The sequence below is a fragment of the Momordica charantia genome (genome assembly GCF_013281855.1).
Source record: "Momordica charantia cultivar OHB3-1 chromosome 11 unlocalized genomic scaffold, Mcharantia_2.0 BLBB01000011.1, whole genome shotgun sequence".
Taxonomy (NCBI): domain Eukaryota; kingdom Viridiplantae; phylum Streptophyta; class Magnoliopsida; order Cucurbitales; family Cucurbitaceae; genus Momordica; species Momordica charantia.
This window is the reverse complement of record NW_028275159.1, coordinates 12,386,767-12,407,676: the sequence shown is the minus strand read 5'-3', so window position 1 is coordinate 12,407,676 and position 20,910 is coordinate 12,386,767. Positions and strand designations below refer to the sequence as shown.

General features: G+C 32.5%; 2 protein-coding genes across 2 annotated transcripts; one reads left to right on the top strand and one right to left on the bottom strand.

Moving 5' to 3' along the window:
* The first annotated feature begins 770 nt into the window (after window positions 1-770).
* Window positions 771-9,205, top strand: LOC111023459 (DNAJ heat shock N-terminal domain-containing protein). Its single transcript, XM_022300889.2, has 11 exons — window positions 771-1,423; window positions 3,422-3,756; window positions 5,006-5,083; window positions 5,211-5,313; window positions 5,700-5,788; window positions 6,098-6,209; window positions 7,387-7,440; window positions 7,520-7,568; window positions 7,898-8,004; window positions 8,549-8,661; window positions 8,757-9,205. The coding sequence occupies exons 1-11, from the start codon at window positions 1,058-1,060 to the stop codon at window positions 9,094-9,096; spliced, it is 1,746 nt and encodes a 581-aa protein (XP_022156581.1). The 5' UTR covers window positions 771-1,057; the 3' UTR covers window positions 9,097-9,205.
* Window positions 9,206-15,591: 6,386 nt separating this feature from the next.
* Window positions 15,592-18,674, bottom strand: LOC111023453 (cytochrome P450 CYP72A219). Its single transcript, XM_022300884.2, has 5 exons — window positions 18,341-18,674; window positions 17,702-17,919; window positions 17,033-17,277; window positions 16,410-16,797; window positions 15,592-16,178 (listed from the first exon to the last, which is right to left on the bottom strand). The coding sequence occupies exons 1-5, from the start codon at window positions 18,621-18,623 to the stop codon at window positions 15,747-15,749; spliced, it is 1,566 nt and encodes a 521-aa protein (XP_022156576.1). The 5' UTR covers window positions 18,624-18,674; the 3' UTR covers window positions 15,592-15,746.
* Between the last annotated feature and the right edge of the window lie 2,236 nt (window positions 18,675-20,910).

Genomic DNA, 20,910 nt, shown 5'->3' with positions numbered 1-20,910 from the left:
ATTTTTTTTTCTTTACTCCACCAAATTGAGTTAAATTAAATTTTAAATTTATGATTAAAGGAGCAGATTTATATTATGAGGAAGAGATTAAGGAAAAAACAAGATTTTTTTTTTATACTTCCACCTAATTAGATAAAATTTTAAATTTATTATTAAAGGAGGACTACCTAATTAAATTATAAATTTGAATTCTAATCCTAATCAAAATTAGGGGAGATATTAAAGGAGATATTTATGTTAATTTTTCAAATGATTAGTTCAAATAATTAAATAGGAAAAAAACAATTAAGAAAACAAATCTAAATTAAATTTCAAATTTGAATATACTAAAATTAATGCGATTTTATAATTTTAAATTTTAGTTAAAAAAATCTTCAATGCTTAGTATTTAAATTTGAGATTTCGTTTCTCCATTTCAATTTTTAAAATCGTTTCTCGCTCAATCTCGCTTTCGCGCTCAATTCTCTCTCTCATTTTTCTCTTATTCAACTCTCTCTCTATATCTCCTTCCCCATCCCATCGTAACTTTCTTCCTCTCCTGAGCCTCTTTCTTTGACGAACGACCTCCCTCGTCGGCTTTGATGCATCTGTCGTCGGCGATTGTTGAAGGTCATGGGAATTATGGAGGCTGCTATTTAAAAAATGGTTAAAGATTTAGGTTTTTTTTTATGGTTTAATAAACAAGAAAAAACTCATGCTTGCGGAAGACATGGAAAAGAGAAAGAAAGAAGAAAAAAATCTGGAAAAGGAGGAAGATGGAGGTAGGGAGAAGAAATAAAGAAAAAGAGAAATAAGGGAGGAAAATGACGAAAACTAAAAACTTTTGACAGTAGAGGGGCATGAGAGGTACCAGGATTGACATCCACGATTAAAAAACTTAAAAGTACGTCACAGGAAGCTTATTTTGTCAATTTAAGTTATTGCGCTTTGAATCAGGATTGGCATCGACGAATCCCTCCGTTGCAAATTAAGTGATCTGAAGAAAGAAGAGAATCAGTTCCCAGATTTTCGCCGCGTTTCTGAATTTTCCGATCGACAAAATCTCTGCAAGTTTCCAATGGGCAGTGGGAGAAAGAAGTGGCGTACCGATGACTCCGAGCCTTCTTCATCGTCTCCATCCTCCGACGACGATTCAGACACCTCCGCTTCGCGGTCGCGCCGCCATCACCGTGGCGGCGGTTCAAGAAGGGAGAAGGACAAGAAGCGAGAGTCGAGGAAGAGAAAGGACAGGATGAGGGAGAGAGATAGAAAGAGGAGAAAGAAGAAATCGAGAAGGGAGGGCAAGAGAAAGAGGGATTATTTTTCCGAAAGCGATGATGGGTCCTCTGGCGAGTCTGAGCTAGAGAAGGTGAGGATTGAGCCTGAAGTGGTTGTGCGCCAGCTGCTGAAGGAATTTCCTGATGTTGGGGATGACTTAGAACAGGTATTTTCCTCGAACTTTGTGGTACTTGTTGGTTTCATTTTGTTCTGATAATGTTAAACGTTCTCTATTGTTTTGCATATGGGTAGGGGAAGTGTAGTTTTGTTTGAGTTGGATGGCTTGTTTCAAGTAGATAGGGAAATTTTCTTTAATTTTGTTAGGAAACTCAGCAACCAATTCAAAAAAGGACCAATGGGTCACAAAAATATGCATAAGCTTGTAGTTACAAAAATCTTTATAGAAAGAAACTCTTGTAGGTAGGGAGGTTGTTGCTGTGGATCAAGTGATGCATCTCTGTTGAAACAGACTTGTTGTTTAGAGCAAACTTGCCTTCCTTCAACCTCTCAAGCTTAGGTGATACATTGTTGGATGGTATGGACTTGAAACTGGTGACTATCCCAAAAAGGAACAGAAAAAGTCATTTGAGAGGAAGGGGAATTTTAGCTGGGAGTTGAAGGAACCTAATTTCGTTTTTGATTTTTAGTGTTTAACCAAGTGGATTTGACAATTCTACATATGGGTTGACATTTGCTGGAAGAAGGTTAATTTTGAGGAAATATGACAGTGGGTCATGGTTCTCTACCTGAAAAAGTGAAATTACATTAGCTTGAGTAATCTTGGATTTTGCATTAGACAAATGGATGTTCTTTTCAATCTTTGCTCTGAGAACTGAGATTTAGTTCAGAAGTGTAGATTCTACTAGGTTTTAGTTTGTCAAGTTGCTTTAAGGGCACTGGTGTTAGAATACTTTCCTCTTTTTGCAAACCACCCTAGACCATCTTTCTCATAAATGCCTTGTTCCATAACTCACTTTGTTTGTTAGGAAGCCTTTATAACCATTTTCTAATCTAAGCTTCACTCTGCTTCCTTAATTTGCAACCCTAGAATTCCCCATTTTTCTGGGTGATGACATAATTTTCCAGTTGACTATATGGTTTTAGTTTCCATTCATTTTACCATTCCATAAGGAATTTCTTATTTTTCTTCTAAGAATTAGGGTGGTTCCTTTTTTTTTTTTTTTTTTTTTGCTTTTGAGAAATGGATAAGTACGTAGGTAGATAGATATAACAGTACTGCTTGATACAGCAGCATGAGTGGACCGTTTTTGACAAGCAATACTTCTTCCATTTTCCTAGTCCCAAAATTCTTTCCTCAACAGGCTTCTAGAATGCCTATTTTTTCGAGTTAGTTCAAAAGGCATTGGCGACCAAGCATGTCATTGATAATTTACCTAAGGAGCATCGAAGCTGCTGTTGTCTTCAAACTTTGTTCATTTCCTACATTTATACCCTAAATATGAATTAAATTTTGCTCTGGACGCCAATTCTCTTTGTAGTGTAAATAGGTCCTCTGGTCTTCTGAGGAGTAAAGTGTCATTGTCAAATTGACAATGTTGCTTAATGTTTAAATAACTAATTTAACTTTGATTACGTTATTTTATTTTTATTTTCATTGTAATTTAACAAGATCAATTTGAAGATTTTTGAATTTTAGTGCATAAACAATTTATTTAATTAGATTGTCATCTGTAATTGAGAAATAAAAGGAAGTATTTTGAGAAAAAAATTCAATTTACAAACACAGAAAATTCACGATTATTTATTTTTATTTTCATGGAATTTTTTGTTCAAAAAAGTTATCCGGTCTTTGAGAACCAAAGATATTAATGATTGTTAGGTTTATAGGGGATAAAATCAATATTTTGATGTGATGAATTAAATATTTTGTATTGCTATTTATTTTTTTGATACTTGATAGTTTATTTATTGTACACTCTTGATACCAGCATATATTTTCTGTATATGTTTACTACCATATTTCACTGTTTTATGGTTGATATATTTTTTTCCCTTGATCTTCTTTATAAACAACAGCTTCTTAAAATGACTGATAATGGACAAGCCATTGGAAACTAAAACATTTTTGCCGTTTATTTTTACTACCACTTGACATAAAATTTAATAATTGTTTTTACTTTTCCTTAATCTCATTTGTAAACAGCTTCTCAAAATGATTGATGATGGACAAGCTGTTGACATCAGCGGAATTTCTGAAAGGTCTTTGACCAAGCGTTTAAAGAAGCTGTTCCGCTCGTTAAACCTTGAAGAGACTCAAGATAGGGTATTCTTATTACCTTCCAATGGTCGTTCTACTTTGGAACTTATTGGACCAATTATTCAGTTTCACATGGAACAAAAGAGGAACCAGTTTGACCATTCTGTTACTTTGGATAATAAGTCGTCACCCCCTTCGAATATGGAAACCACACAAGCAAGAGAGGACAATATGTCAGAATTGGCATGCCCAGATGGTGAAGCCAGTGGTCCTAAAAGAAGGTAATTGTGCTTATTTCCCCTATTAGTTATTGATGTACCTTATGCAGTACGTGTTTATTGTTATTTATTCTCTCTCTTTTTCACAAAAGATGTTTATTACTAGTTTGTATGCACTTAATAACAAATATTTGATAATTCTTTCCCTCGGTTGCTAAACTTAATGGAGTTGTGCATCATATCCATTCAATAACTTATCTCAACCTAAAATTGCTTCGTCAATAGTCTGGACAATAGAGATGATACAATTGTTTGAGGGTTGGGTAGAATGACAATGAGAGGTAGGAGTCACAGGTTGCCATCGGTAAGGAAGAAACGTCCTAACATTCATATTCTTTAATGTAGTTCTCGCCCTAAATCGTCATTTTGGGCAAAAAGGTTGGTTTTCCAAAACAAAAAAAAAGAGTCAGCCAAGGGACATAAAATTTGGGACCAAGTGGATAAAAAAGTGCATACGTTTTGTTCGAGATTAAGGAAAATGTGCTTTGATGCTTTAGGAACTAACTTTATGAATATATGTGAATAACAGAGTGTAGGTTGCAGGCCAACAAGTTTTGGTGAGATCATATAGAACAATTTGATAGTTGAGAACCATGATTAATAATGGATTAAATTCCAGAAAAACTTCTTTAATTTTATTAAACAACACCAGAGTATATATTACAAGAGGGACAGCGAAACGTGGTTTACAGAACCAACCCACCACGAAGCCACAACACACGATTAAGGAGAAAAAACTGAAAAAATACAGCAATCACTAACTCTAGATAAAAAAGGATAGAATGGTGCCGTTACACTAAACTGTAAATAAAAGAAAATAAAATACAAGAAGTCAAACGAGCTGAAGATTCATAACTGACATCTTTTAACAACTGGTTTATCAAAGAGGCGGCTTTTCTCCAAAATTTCTTTAGGAGCATAAGTGATAAACACCAATGATCCAAGAGCCTTGAGGTTTCTAACTTTATATTTCTCCTTTGGACAACCCCAAGTAAAGATTACTTGATAATCAGTTCCCAAGATTTGTGAAGGAACTCTCCTGTTAGTTATTAGTTCTCTGTTTGTTCATATGGATTCCAAATTGGTTTCAATCATCTTTTGGAAATAACTTAATAGCCAAGTAATAACAATGCAATGTTGGATTGGATCCTTGAGACATGGAAGTAGAATAGGCATATATAGTGCCACTCGTTGTTAAGGTATTGCTGGATAATTTCAATCTTACATGTCCTTTTTTCATATTTTGGTACAGGATGCTTGGCCCTGAAATGCCATCGGCTGAGCTTCTTGCTGCTGCAGCAAAACTAACCGAAGCGCAAACTGAGCTTAGGTATTTCATGAAATGTTATACGTACTTATTAGATCATGTGATATTTTAATTTAGATAGATATTTTTTAACAGATAATGGTGTAGGTAAAGTTAAATAAACTTATTTCCATCTTGTCTACATTTCCAGGGAAGCTGAGTTGGAGGAAGACAATGAGTTATTTGTTGGGCCTCCACCACCTGCTATGGTTGCAGAAGCTGAAACAGCTAATGAGGCAGAGCGATTTGAAGAGGTATGTTTTACTTATACGCGATGTAATATGCTGAAATAAGAATGGTGTGGTAAAATATCCAATAAGCAATAAATCTCTCGAGTCTAAATCTTTTGATGTTATATCAAATTTCAAGATTATTGGAAAAGGAGGATATGCTATTTGTTAACAGTCAACCCTCTCCTTGGGATAGTTCAAGTTTTCACTTTTTCGTAGTAAGTATATTTTATTTTAATTGCTACAAGATAGATAAGTTGAGACGAGACTTGTTCAACCAAAGGATCCCATATGGAGTTAAAAACCTATTTTTAATGGAACAAAGATCCTATAGTGTTAGCATATCGGATAATGCACAAGCATTCCATGAAAAAAATGTTATATTTCAACTAATTACATTGTCATCTCAGGTTTCAAGAATTATGGATGTGGAGGGAGATAGCCCATATGACATTTTAGGATTGAACCGAAACCTCTCCATTGAAAACATTAAGAAGAGGTATGATTCTGAGTTATTAAAATACTACAACTTCCTTGTATCCAGAAATATTGCTACTTCTTAGCTTTTTATGATAAACTATCCCGTTTATATATGTATCTTTTATTGCTATCTTAAAGGGAATTTGGTTATAATCATGATTTTTTTCTCCAATACCCATGTAAAGATTATCAACTAACATAGCTTGGGTCATTGACTTGAAATTTGTATTTTCAAAAGCAAGCTAATAGGTTAGGGTAAATTTAATTTTTTTCAATATATTCTTTTTATCGTGTAGTAACTTGCGGTGCATTTTTCATTTTTCTTCAGGTATTGGAAGATGTCACTTTTGGTGCATCCAGACAAGTGTTCTCATCCTCAAGCCAACCAAGCTTTTATTAGATTGAATAATGCTTTCAAAGAATTACAAGATCCTGATAAGGTAATTTCTTCTCAAGTTGAGGTGAATTTGGTTGTGATATTGAGAATTTATTGAATTGCCCGACTCGATATCTTCTCTTGGTTGAAGCCTTATTTTGGTGTTTCTAACCATCCACTCATTTTTGTCGATCGGCAGTGTTAAGGTCCACCTAGTGTATCAAATTGTTTTGAAATGATAGAAAAATGATATCTTTGTTCACAACAGAAAAACTTTTATTATGTTGAATTAGATAATCTTCTCTTTGTTTCTCGAGCCTACAGTGAGTTATAGACAGAATTCTGTATTTAGTTTGTTTTTACACACTATAATGCTTGTTATGATGTTAATTCTATAGAGATATAGAATTTTATACATAAAAGATAAATTGTATTTTTCAAAGATGCAACATTGTCCAACATAGCTTACAAAAGAAAAAAAGCTCAAGTATCTTGCTGTAATAGCGTACAATTGAAGTTTCTAGCTTCATTTTATTGGTAGTGTTGTGGAATTTTAGTTGGGAAGTGGGAACTTGATTGGGCTAATTTGATGCATATCTACAATAGTAGTCATTTAGAGTCCTAGGTCGAGGCCTAGGGGCGAGCATGGGTGTCCCTAGGTATAGGGTAGCAAAATTTCAACTCTTGGTTACTGAAAAAAAGGTAGTCATTTAGTGAAACAAATATACTTGTACGAGAAAAGTATCCACTGTCATAGCACCAACATCGATTGACACAATATTCATGCATCTATGATTTTTGTGCACCTGAACTGCGTTATGGTCAATTGGAGTCTCTCTCTTGCTATTCTTTTTAAATTTTTGTAATGTATTTTTTCTTGGATTTTGATGATAAATAGTATACTTTAGCTTGTGGTTTTGAACTATTTTAGAAATTTGATATTTAAGACCAATGACAATATATGTTCTTTAGATGAATCTTAGTGTTAAACGATCTTTCAAAATATCTTGTTATCTAAATGCACAATTGATATGTTCTTTCTAGAAGAGAAAAAAAAAGCCCCATTGATATCGAAGGGCTGTAAAATGTGACAAATGAAAAATGCATCATGAGATGAATGAGGAACATCATTGTTAATTCTAATTTCTACCCCTCAATTCAAAGGAACTTCATTGATAATCTGAATCAGCCCTGCTCGAAAAAGGAGACTAGTTTCCTAAATACAATGTTCAATTTTGCAGCGGAAGGCATTGGATGACAAAATTAAACTCAAGGAGGAACAGGAGCAATTTAAAGTATGCATTCTGCTTCAAGCTCTACATACGGGTACGAGGGAAATTGTCAATTTTGAATTAATGTTTTCTACTTATGTAGGTTGAATTAAGAGGTATGCGTGAGGCTGCAAAATGGAGACAGTCACAAGGTTAGATCATCTATGTCCATTCATGAGTTCAATGATCTCTTTTTAGTATATTAAAAAAGTAACCAATGGATACTATAATGACGAATATCACATTCCATTGAGAAAATGTTCAATATAATAGTTAGTTGCCAATTTTTGCAGCTATTCATGAATAAGTTACTGTCATGTGAATTAGTGGACGAGTTGTGTTTGCTTTTAGTTTTTGCACTTTTGCTGTGGAAGCTGCTATATATAAATTTTGCCATTAGGAATTTGTGCTCTTTTTGGGGGCTGCAATTGTGGAACCATGTGTTTATTTTCTCTGGTTGCTGAAACTTCTATGTCTTCAGGGATATCAATGGATGGTGATGAAGAACTCCTTGCCAACACGGAAGATGATGTCAAAGTAGAACCGAAAAGAGACGAATGGATGACGACCCTACCTCCTGAAAGAAAGGTTAGGCACTTTTTTCCTTTTTCTTTATTAAAATTCTGTCTCCTACTTTACCGTTTCAAATAATCTACATCTTTTCCCAAGTTGTATCTCACCGTTCGAACAAGTTGGTGCAAACTCTTCTGATTTGGTAACTGATTGTGGTACAGTTTATAATACTCTAGGATAATAATGATTTCTTATTAGATGTTTTAAATTTCTGAAAAGGCAGCAGAGCTGTTCCATTTCATTCAAGCATATCCTTTTTAAATATTAAGTACTGATCTTCAGTAAAATGGGAAATAAAATTAATTGTCAATTAGAGTTCTTGTCTTAGTCAATTGAGGAAATTTACCTGATTGATATCTTATTCATTTTGCAACCATTAGTGGTATTAATTAGTGAGAGTCGATAATTAATTGGATATTTCTTACGATATCTTGTAATTTTCACACTATAAATCCTGCAGGCTGCTCTATCTTACTTGATGTTAAGTCTGAACAGTGAACACTGTTTAATTATGGTTATTAGCGAGGTTGCCTCTTGAACCTTTTGCCTTCCCTTTCAGCCTGGCATCACCATGCAATCTTCTAGATTTAGCAAGAGCTCCAAGGAAGGTCGTGGCGATACAAGTGTTTGGACGGACACACCATTGGACAGAGCTCAGAAAGCAAAGACGAGGTGCACATTTGTTACCTTGAATGGTCGAAATTAGTTTAAATCCCAATTCCCGTAGTAACAAAATACTAAACATTGATTTAATCTCCATTTATCAGTTACTTGGAAGCATACAACGAAGCCACTGCGCTTGCTTCAAACGAAGAAGCAAAGAAACATAGTTCAGAGTCAGCTTTGGTGGACAAATACAATAAAGAAAAGCGCTCTAAATCGTTGATAGAGAAGCATCGGGAAGAGACACGAAGCCGTGCAAAGAAGAAATCGAAGCAGGTGGCGGAGAAAGGCGATGATTGGGTGGGGAAACATCCATGGAAGCCTTGGGACCGCGAGAAGGATCTAACTGCTGGGAGGAAGACCGTAAATTTTGATCCCGAGAACATGGCTCAAGGCTTAGGCTCCAGGTTTTCCTCAGGAAGTTACCAAAGAAATTTTCTTTAGAATCATTTGTATTTGTATATGAAATACTGCGAGGATGGTGGAAACCTGCTTGCAACTCTGCCTCCAATGTAGCATTTGATTTTGTAATGTGAATTTAATTCAGTTCTAACCTAAGTTTTCTCGGAGGATAGGAATTCGAATTCATCACCTTTAAATCGAAATATAGTCTTAACCGGTTGTTGAGTTATGTCAGGTTGACTTAAAAATAATAATAACATAAAATAGAAGGAACTTTGATGGCGAGTCAATCGTTCTCATTTCTAGAAAATGAAATGGAACATGATTGACTACAAGTTTTGAAATATCACATAACAATAGATTATAAATGTAGAGTAGATTCGAATCAACGATCTATGAAAATAAGTATTAAGTATTGGTACTCAATCGCTTGAACACCCCAATTCAATTCTCCACAAATAATGATGATATTACTTCTCACATGATCCCAAGATTCAGACTTCAATGGTGTAATTTCTTTTAATCATCCAATTCAAAAAGAAGAAAATATCAACAATACACTGACTACATTTTTTTAATAGATGTAAATTCACACTATCCAAATGCCGAAGTTCAACTAAGATATCATAAAATTATGAAAACTAATAGCCATTTTTGTTTTTTTGGTCATGGTACACTCTAAAATTGTGTTGGTAGAGTGTGCTTTGTTGCATGGTGCATTTTGATTCTAAAAGCACACACAACCAAGAGCAATGAATGAGCTTTGAGAAAAGAAAAAAAAATGATACAACCAACCAAAATTTTGGAGTTTGAGAATCCATCTTAAGTCTTGCCATCCAAACGTCCGAGTAAACTTAAGGCCAGTCTGTTAATTGATATTCTGCCAAGTTTGATCAAGAAGTTTCTAAAGGCCATTAGATTAAGTATCTTGTCAAACTTGCTCAAGAAATTTCTTTGAAGAGTTGAAGTCACTAGAAGTTATTAGAGTGCAAGATGTAGCAAAATTGTAACCACAAGATCATCACCTTAACTAAGGCTAAGATGTGGCAAATTTATAGCCACTAGATCATCACCCTATCCAAGGCAAATATGTGACAAATTGATGGTTATATGATTTTACTTGACGAGCAAGTATCTTGAGCTATAAATAGGTGGGCACCCATCCTAAAAACTCAAATTCAAGTGAGCTAAAGTGCGAAACTCGTTGAGATAAAGATAGGGGGAGTTTCTTTTTAGGAGAGATTTGTTCTCTATAAGAGAGAAAATTTGCAACTCCTATTTTTATGGAAAATACTTGGCTCTTCACTAGTAATGAGCAACTTTGTCATTACCACTATTAAATATTTTGTAACTCATCATTTTTTAAAAATTTTTTGTGGAAATTATTCTATTATTGCCCGTGATTTTTACTCTAGTTTGTTTAAGGATTTTCTACGTAAAATTACTGTGTCTTTATTCTTCCCCTTCTTCTTCCTTACTTCTTCTCAATCTATTATCGTAGTTGTGATCCTACTCTACGACTGTCGAGGAGTTTCTATTTATGCTTGTACCTATAAGAACACATTCAAAATCTTCGACACGATAAAGTTAAGACAATATTTCCAGAGGAAAATATCATTTATAAGCTATAATGCATTTCTAGTCCTTTATGACTTAGGGTGAGTTTGACACATCTTTTTAGTATAAACATTTATTTTCACTTTTGGTTAGTAATCATTTCTAAATTGCTTAAAATCAGCATCAATCACTTTAGTCTATTTTTGGATAATCATCTTACAAGTGTTTCGCCGCGCAATCCGATTTTTAAAAATGCTTTTTACCTTGTTAACAGACGCTGTAGATCTTCTAAAAAGCAGTTTTAGTCCTCTAAAATAACCTGGATTTCTGTAATAAACACATTTTGAATTAGTAATTCTTCCAAAAACGTCGGTAGAAAATTTGTTTTTGCTTTGTACCTTGACTTGCTTCTAAAAAATGATTAGAGTAATCTAAACTTTACTTTCCAACTTGCTAGATAAGATGCCAAAATTATCAATTTGATCTTCAAATTTATCTATAATGTTTTGAAAATACTCCATTAGGCCCAAAAATTGTTAAAAGAGTTGATGTATTATTAAAAAATTATCTTATCTATGGATGCATGCCACTCAAATTCCAAGTTCCACACATGATACCCAACTTGTCTATAAAACAAATCTAGTTCTTGTCAGCTGCATGCCGCTACTCCAAATATGTAATAAAACAATAATTTAATGACATATCAACTTTCGGTAAATAAATTTTAACTTATTTTTTTTACTGAATGACCAAATTGAAAATTACCTCAAAAGATTAGGTACCATTTGATATAGTTAGCCTTTTATCTCCTTGCTTCGTTCCTTAATATATAATTTTAATATTTCAAGATCACAAATTGCACCGCAATAATAAACTAGATCTGTTCGTAGCGAAATAATAATGGTAAATAGTAAATTAATAAATTAATTATCAACAATAATTTATATGGAATCTAAAAAATTGGAATACAAAACAAAACTTAAATTTCTTTAATATTTTTAATTATAATATGAAATTATATCCATATAAATGAAAAAGTTTACATATAACAAAATGGTAGCCTGAATTTTTTATTTTTTATTTTTTAGAATTTTTAATAAAGGAGCAAAATATTTTTAGAAAGACAATATGTCCAAATTAGGTAAATAACATTTTCTAAATAAAAGTATTAAAAAATTATATATTTAAAAAGTGGCATGAAATAATGAAATTTAAATATACCTATAGAGATTAAACGATTAAATTAGTAAAATAATTTTATCTCAAATTAAAAAAATCAATATATAACCAAATGTTAGCTGGAAAAATCGTTAGAATTTTTAATAAACAAACAAAATGTTTTAAAAAAAATTTATGAACTCAGATCAGATAAAATGATATTTTAAAAATAAAAAATATTAAAATACTTACATCTTTTTTAATTAATATATGAAAAATACTGAAAGGTAAAAAAGAAAAAAATGAGTGGTATAGATAAGTAATTTACGATATTTCATTATTTTTATTTTAAGTATATTTTATTAATAATAATTATTAGTTTTTGTAATCTTATGTTTTTCTATGTTTCGGGGGTTGCAACTAACGGTGCTTATCCTTAATTGTCGCCTCGCTCAGCATGGGTTAGTCTAGGGTGTGGTTTGGGTCTGTCGACCCTTGTTAGTCGGCCTATGTTGGGCCAGGGTGGTTGGGCCCAAGGTTGATTGACCTTAGTTGGTCTTCTTAAGGTGATCATGCCCATGTCTCAGATTGGTCGGCCGTTCGGGTGTAGCAAAAATTGCTTACAATTTACAAGAAGGTAAATCTAGTGGCTACATCAATCCCTGCAAAAAAAAATTAGTTCATAATGAAACTAGAAAAGATAAAAGGGAAAAGATAGAAACTAAATATGTCTTCATAATTGATCATTCCCAACTCAATCTCACCATCACAAGCATTCAAAACAGTCTCCTCACCCTCCAAGGTTGAGTCTCGTCCTTTTGTGCACAAAACCCTTAATTTATAAAAGGATATCGTTACAGCGTCATGACGCCCATTAGTGAGCGCCATGGCGGTGTCCTTAAATCATGACGGACGAGTGAAGTTCATAGTGCCATGGCACTATATGATAGCACAATGACGCTGTAATCACGGATTAAGTCTCAATTTTCGTCTACAGGCACCATGACGCTATGTGGTGGCGCTATGACATTGTTTCTTCAGAATTTTGCTCCCTTTTGGTTCTTTGACTATGATTTTCCTCTCAATTAAGATCACTTTATGTTCCATTTCTTCTTGATTATTCATTCTTGCAAAATCTACATTATGTACGTAAATCTACAGGAACAAACAAAAATTAACAGATAATCCCCACCTAAATGTCATGAAATGTAGCTCATAAAGTATGTTATTCAACTAGTCGACTAGAGTTGGTTGGCTTGTGCTGGTCGGCTTTGGCTGATTGATCCAGGGTGGTTGGTCGTGGGACGATTAGGCCTGTGTTGGTCAAGCCAGGTATGTCGTTTGGGGGTGGTCGAGCTTTGGATGGTCTGGCTTGGCCTGGTCGTCCTTCGGTGTTAGCCTAGACTGGTCGACCAGGGTTGGTCAACCTATGATAGTCGGCTCGGGCTAGTCAGCCTAGGTTGGTCAACACGTATTAGTCAATCGTGCTGGTCGAACTGAGTTTGTCAACCTCAATTAGCCAACTTGGGTGGTTGGTCTGGCTGGCCTCGGTGGTCGACCAAGATTGGTTCGCCAATGCTGGTGCCTAGGATGGTCGTCCTTGGGTCGTTGGGCCTGTGCTTGTCACTTGTCGGCTCGTTAATCTAGCTTGGTGACAGCTTGAGCTGATTGGCCTTGGTTGTTTCACTTGTGCTGGTCCGCATGGAATGGTCAGTTCAAGTTGGTCCGCCTAGTTTAGTCGACCCGTAAAACATCTTATAGCTCCTTAGGAAAAAAAGAAGAGAACCATGTAAGTGAGCATAGAGAAAGCGGAGAACAACCAGGGAAATCTTAGCATTGAAAGTAATGGTTTATTTCAGGGGTGATTCGCACCTCAACTAAAATCACTACCAACTAATACTCCAAAAATCACTTTAAAATTATTTTTATTTTTAAAAAATCAATTTTATCCCTTAACAAACATGATAATTTAAAAGAAAGTGATTTTACCCATTGCAAAATAATTTTAGTCATGCAAAAATTACTTCCAAACACACTGTAAACAGCATGTTTTGGAGTGATTTTGGTATCGCTGGAATCAATTCACTAATGCCAAAATCACTTCTAAAATTATACTAAGGTGATGTTTAGGAATGATTTTAAAATTAGCGATTTTAGCAAAAGAAATTTAATGATAATTGATTTTGTGAAAGTGATTTTTATATAATTATTTTAACGTTTTGTTACATTTTTTCAAGTGATTTTTATAAAATTAAAAGTGATTTTTGAATGATTAATATTTGAAGTTAAAAAAGAGAGAATTTGACAAAGTTGTAAAGAGAGAAAAGTTAGAGGAACAAAATTCGTAGAGAGAAATTTTAAAGAATAGAGAGAAACATTTTAGAACCATAAATAAACTGAGATGGAGCTGAAAATTTTGATGGAGATTACAAAAATTTAGAGAAAAAAATTAGTGAGAATAAACAAAATTAAAGATAAATAAAGTAAGAGATAACAAAAAATTTTAGAAATAAACAAAATAAAAATTTCTCAAATTTTAAAGTTAAAGTGCGTGAAATAGAAAGACAATTTTAAAATTTAAAACAATGACCATTTTAAAAACTAATTTCTTAATAATTTTTTGACCAAAAATGATTCGGGAATCCCTCCCAAGTAATTGACAAGTGATTTTTTGGCTTGATAATTATTGTCAAACATGTTATTTTAAAATCCTAGTGATTTTGACATTTGTGAAATTGATTCAACCATGTTAAAGTCAAATGATTTTTGTAAAAAAAAAAAAGGATTTAATTTTTAAAATGATTATTGTTTTAAATTTCAAATTTATTTTTCTATGAATTTTTTTCTTAAATTTTTTTTTTGTCTCTCTAACTTTATTTAGTTTGTTCTTTATTTTTTTCTTTCTAAAACTATTGTAATCTTTCTAAATTTTTAGTCCCATTATCTTTCTATGTTTATTTCCCCTTCTAAAATTATTAAGATCGATTATTTAGTTATATATATCATTTTGTATCATAATTACTTAATTTTTAAAATATATATTATTAATTTGGTTATATGTACCATGTTTTTTTAAATCATAATCAAATAAATTTTAAAATATACATTTTTTGATAAATTAAAATACACATTATTAAAGAGTGATCATAGATTGAAATCAAACCTTAAACATTCAAAGTCAATTTTTTTTAGGTATATTTTCAAAATAAATTTTAGTTAAAAATTGTTTAACCAAACCTTCAAACAATTATATAAACGAATGATTATTTTTACCAGATCACTTGTTACTAAACATCACTGTCAAACATGTCTTAGACATATTCTGAATTAGTAATTCTTTTTGAGGTTGCTGCTAAAAGAAAATAGTTTTATTTAAAAATTATTTTTTCATCAGAGTCATCCCAAACAAATTATAAGATGGAAAAGTATTTTCAAAAGGGCTGCCACTGCCCTTTTCCAACTTCTGCTATTTCAAAGACTTTGTTTTTGAAGCAAATAAATCTACAAAAATTTTCCTCACTTTGGGGCCTTCCGAGAAGGAGAATCTCTTCAGTTGGACGAAAATGGCAGGCGCTAGAACTTGGACTTCGACAAATAAAGGTATTCTAATTTCATCACATTATTGCTTCCAAGAATTATTTCTCTCTTTTTTAACATCCTGTACGAGTGTTAGAATTGGTGGGTACAGTCTCAGAATCTGATACACAATCATTGTTAGCCGTCGTATTTATTATGCTAAAAAGTAGTAACTAACAAAAGGATTTAGGAGAAAAAGCCACAGCAGTTGCAGATGAAGTGTTTGTAAAAATGACAAAGAGAAGAGACCAGGAATGAGATGTGTAAAACTAAGGATTTGAAATTATACATAACTAAATATTCATGAGGTTACGTCTCAAAATCAATTGGTAATGAGAGAGGTAACATATGTATTACTATAAATCTGTTTCTTGATCTTTTTGACGCGAGATCCTTGACAATTACTCTAGTTTGTGTAGGACGACATGAGCTCCATGTTGGGGCTGGATTGTTATACTGGAGGTCGGAGCGTGAGTGTATGATGAAGAAAGCTCAAATGAGAAGCGTTGTAGGATTATTGCCAATGCCGTTTTGGCCTCAATCATGGCGAAGTTTTGTCCAATGCATATTCGAGGTCCCCAACCAAATGGAATGAAAGCAGTTTGGTTATTTTTTGTTGCTTTAGAAACTCCCTCAGAAAATCTCTGTGGTTTGAATTCTTGAGCATCTTCGCCCCATAGTTCACGATCATGTTGGATGAGAATTGTTGGTAACCCCAACATCACCCCGGCCGGTAAAGTCAACTGTCCAAACCTTGTTTCCTTTTGAACAAGACGACTCACCATACCCACTGGTGGATACAACCGGAGAACCTCGTTCAAAATCATAGTTACCTGTGTCATTGCAAAATATCAGTGCTTAGCTTACACAACTATAAATTTAATAGCACTCCTGGCTCCAAATACAGACTTTGGAACTTCAAGTTGAATAATAACAGTTCCTGTCCAAAAACGCTCCCTAGAAGTTTCATGTGGATTATTTTTACTCTTAATGGAAGATTAGTATTTAAGTTTATTTGCACGAGAAAGTAAAGTAGAAAGCAAAGATAGGAAAATCAAACTTACAACTTTTAGACGACTTAAACCATCAAAGTCTGGCTCCCTATTGCCAAAGACTTGTAAAACTTCTGCTCTCGCTCGTTCTTGCCATTCTGAGTGTGAACTCAACAAAATCATAGTCCAAATTAGTAATGTAGCTGTAGTTTCTTGGCCAGCAAGATAGAAAAGTTTGCATTCTTCGATAACATCTTCTATGCTCATTCCAACATCTTTGTTGTTTCCATGTTGTCGAATTTCGTTGAGATTAGATTCCATGAGAATGCCTAATAGATCATTGTGTATAGCTTCACCGGCCTCCATAGCCTTTTGCCTTTCATTTATAATACCCAATATCAAACCTTTTATCTCTTTATCCATCCTTTTCATTTTAGTGTTTGACTTGGTGGGTAAAAACCTGCAGATAATACATTGACTTTAGAGATGGTAACAGGTAACTTATCAATTGACATGAAATTAAGGTACTATATGGTTACATAATTTGTTGAAGCAATGGAATAATAATGAAAAATCTTTACGAAGTGAAAGCTAAATTTGCTATTTATTGGTGCTTGTCTAAGCCTAAAACCTTCAAAATTTAAAGAAAAAAACCACTTTATTAGAAACTTTTAGTTAGAAGAGTTTGTTTTTACCTCGATCCTGGAATATAAATTCTTAAGGTAGATTTAATCGCCAGAACACCTAGTTCTTTCTGAAGTTCGAAGATCCTTTTTCCTTTTTCGTAGCTACTCCCAAATGCTGTTCGAGAAATAATATCTGCAGTCATACTTTGCAGATAAGGCATCACATCTAACTCGCACAGTCCCTCGTTAGAGACCATTCTTTCCCATTTGTCAACCATCTCGTTACAACTGTGAGAGAATGCTGGTACCATATCCTATAAGCCAATTTAAGGATATGTATGAGTAATTAACTGGTTTCAATCAGTTTTATTCAATGTATGATCCAATAAACAAGTGTTTTTCTCCCCCATTTTGGTTAGAATCCATTGTAATGAAACCCTTTAAAAATTTAAGGACCCTATTTGATAACCATTTTATATTTCGTCCCTTAGCATTTTTTTTTTTTGCATTTCTTAAAAACACATCTGAATTTTAAGCCATCTTTTTATTAAACAAAATTTTAAACTCTATATATATTTTTTTAGTTTTCAAAATTTGATTTAGATTTAGATTTTTTTTTTTAAAGTAAATAGCAAAACAATAAACAAATACATCGGGTAAAACTTTCAAAAACATAAAACTAAAGACAAAATGGTTATCAAACATTCGAGTGTGAACGGACAAGAAAGAAAGGGATACCTTCAACTTCTCCAAATGAAATGCAGGGTTGATTATTTTTCTGTGTTTAACCCATTTTGCTCCTTCATGGTTTACAAGTCCATCAGCAAGCAATTTAACAAGAGGGTTTATACTTGGCTTTTGGATATCATTGATTAGCATATATGCTGTTTTAACCTGTTCTGCCTCCATGATGTGCACTCTTGGAATGGGGCCAATCCACATAAATGAATTTTTACCTGCACTTCCCAACCATTTGCATATTTTACAACAAAACTTTTCGGGTTAGAGATCGAAGCATTAAATTTTAAGATAGTAATAGATGTTTTAACTGGTGAACTATATACTCGAATTGACTATTTTAGAACAAAGTCCATAATATTTAAGATGATAATAAGTATCTTTATCTACTGAGCTACCTTCTTGAATTGACTAGTTTAGAAAATACATTAGAAATAGTGTAGGTTAATAGCTTTGATTGTTTTTATTGTCTTTTGAAATAAGTAAATAATTATGTTAGCATTAGAGATGTCGAACCAACGGATGATGTGTGTAGAAACATACATGATAACCTGAGTATAACTCAACAGTTAAAAATTAAATAACCACGTATTCATATACTCGTTAGAGGTGCAAATATGTGATGTGTGTGTTTGTTACCGTAAATTTGGATGGTTTGATGAACAGAAGGAACGACACGTGGAGCAATATGATTGGAGAAGTTCATGGGCTTCGAGTTGGCCCGATCATTCGCCGCGGATCTGTACTTGAGGTCTCCGTGGAGAATCTGGTAAGAATTTCCGGCGAAACCTTGATTTCTCAAGTAGTTCTCTAATTTCTTCGGCCTCAACCAAATCCAGTCCACGACTCTCCATGCCCCTACCACTAAGCATACTGCAATTGTTATCCAAACTGAAATCGTAGCTCCGACCCACGTTTCCATTAGAGAGAGGGAGATAGAGATGGAATGGTGGAGGAGAAGCGGAAATTATCTCTACTATTTATAACCAAAGGAAAATATTGCAACTATTCTCCTCATGCTTCTTTCTTTCATACTTTTCCTCTTTTCTAATTTTGTCAAAATTTTGAATTTACTCTATAAATTTGATTTTCTTGAACTTTAAAAAGTTTCAAATTACGGATAAAAGTTTTTATCGAGGAGCAAGATTGGAAGATGAAATTAATTAATTATTATTATTTTTTTAAGTTCAATGATCGTGGGAAATATAATTGGTACCTTATCCACAACCTAGGTTCCAAATGACTTACATCGTAGAACTTTTAATAAGTAACAAAATTACTTAAAAAAAGGTTGTTTATTTTTCGGAGATGTAGATCTATAGATGCCTCTAATTTTATATGTCTAGAATTTTAGATGTCCATCATATCATATTTAAATAATCACGTTTGTTTTATATGAAAATTTAGAAGGATAGCCACATATGTTTTACATATTTATTATTGGGAATGTGTTAAATTTATAAAATGATGTTCCAAAAATACCCTTACTATTCCTATAAATGAAAAATTCATTTAATATAATAGATTTATTTGAATTAATTTAATATTTTATTTTTTTATATGTTATTTTGTAGAATAAATTGATTCATATTAATTTAATATAAATTCCATTTTAAACTTTAATATTTCTCAAAAAGACAATGGTATATAATTATATCGTATTGGGTGAAATTTATTTATCTCATCATCATATTATTTTTTTTAAGATGAAAAATATCACGGGTGTGCTGGTCGTAAAAAAAATGTTACTTTAGAATTATATATTTACAATAATAACTATTATTAATAATATAATTCCTCCAAAATATTAAAAATAAATGGATATATTATATAGTTTAATTGCAGTTTATTTTTTATGTAAATATAATGTACAAAAATACTTAATTGCATAAAGTTGTTTATTAGACTATAAGTACTTTAATTTATTTAAGTTATAAATTTTAAAATAAAAATAACGATTTTTTTAGAAAAAAATAAAGAAAAAATATAAAAAAAGGATAACAATGTAAATAGTGAATGCCTTCGACATAGAAATTTTGGAAACTAAAAGGGCATCCAAAACTCATGAGATGCCTCCCCGAATGAGCATCCAAGATGTTTGGGTATCTTAGCAAAACAAACGTTAGAATTTAAATGTTTGTCCAATGAGAATCTTGGATTTTCACAAAACGAATGACCATTAAGTAGTTGATGCAAAATGTACTCCCCTGCTCTATCCATCGAATTATTTTACTCTGCTGACATATTGTCTTGTATGTTGTTATGTGCCAAATCGTTTTATTTGTAGTACAACAAACGTGGAGATGAGAGTTGAACTTCCAACATTTAGAGAACGAGATGCTTTAATAGTTAAGCTATATTGTTCATGTAGGCATTGTGTGCGAAATTATTACTTGCTATTTCACATAAATTCAGATTAATATTTAAGTAATGGTTTTAAGACAATGAAACCTATGAAATTCAAAGTCTAAAGTTGGACATACTTGACGTTTTTAAGTTAAGAAATTAATTAGAGGATACAATCATTGATTCATGAAGATTCATGAACAACTAAAAACTTTACTAAAAAAAAAAATATTGTTCTATATTTTAAGATAAAACTTAAAATTTAAAAATATCGTTTTCAATTTTCTTTAACCTTCATTTTAAAAATCTGCTAAAGCAATGCCAGAGCAGGTCTTGGGATTTTGTTCACAATAAGTATTTTTAGTCCAAATGATTTAATTATAATTATTTTGGTAAGAATAATTTAATAACAAATTATTTTAATATGTCAACATGAACAAAACTTACAGTAACTGACATAATGGTTGAAAGTTTGATCTCTCATTGTTATATTAAAAACACATTGATTCAGTTATAGATTTTTAAAAGTGATTCTGATAGGATTAATTTGTAATTTTTGTGTTATAATAATAATATTTTGTTTTATTTTTTTTGTGAAGCCTTGTTATTTACTTTTATAAATACAAAATAAATAAAATACATAATTAAGTATAAGACATGAATATTAGCAAATAAAAAATTGAAAGGTCAATATACCAAATGTGTCAAGAATCTCACGTTGATAAAAGAATGGACCTTACATAGATTTATAATAAATATGGACTAATTATCTCATTGCCAATTGATTTAGAGCTAGAACCCCATGAATATTAATATGGTATCAGAGCTCAAAAGCTCAAACGAGCATCCTGTCTAGAAAATGA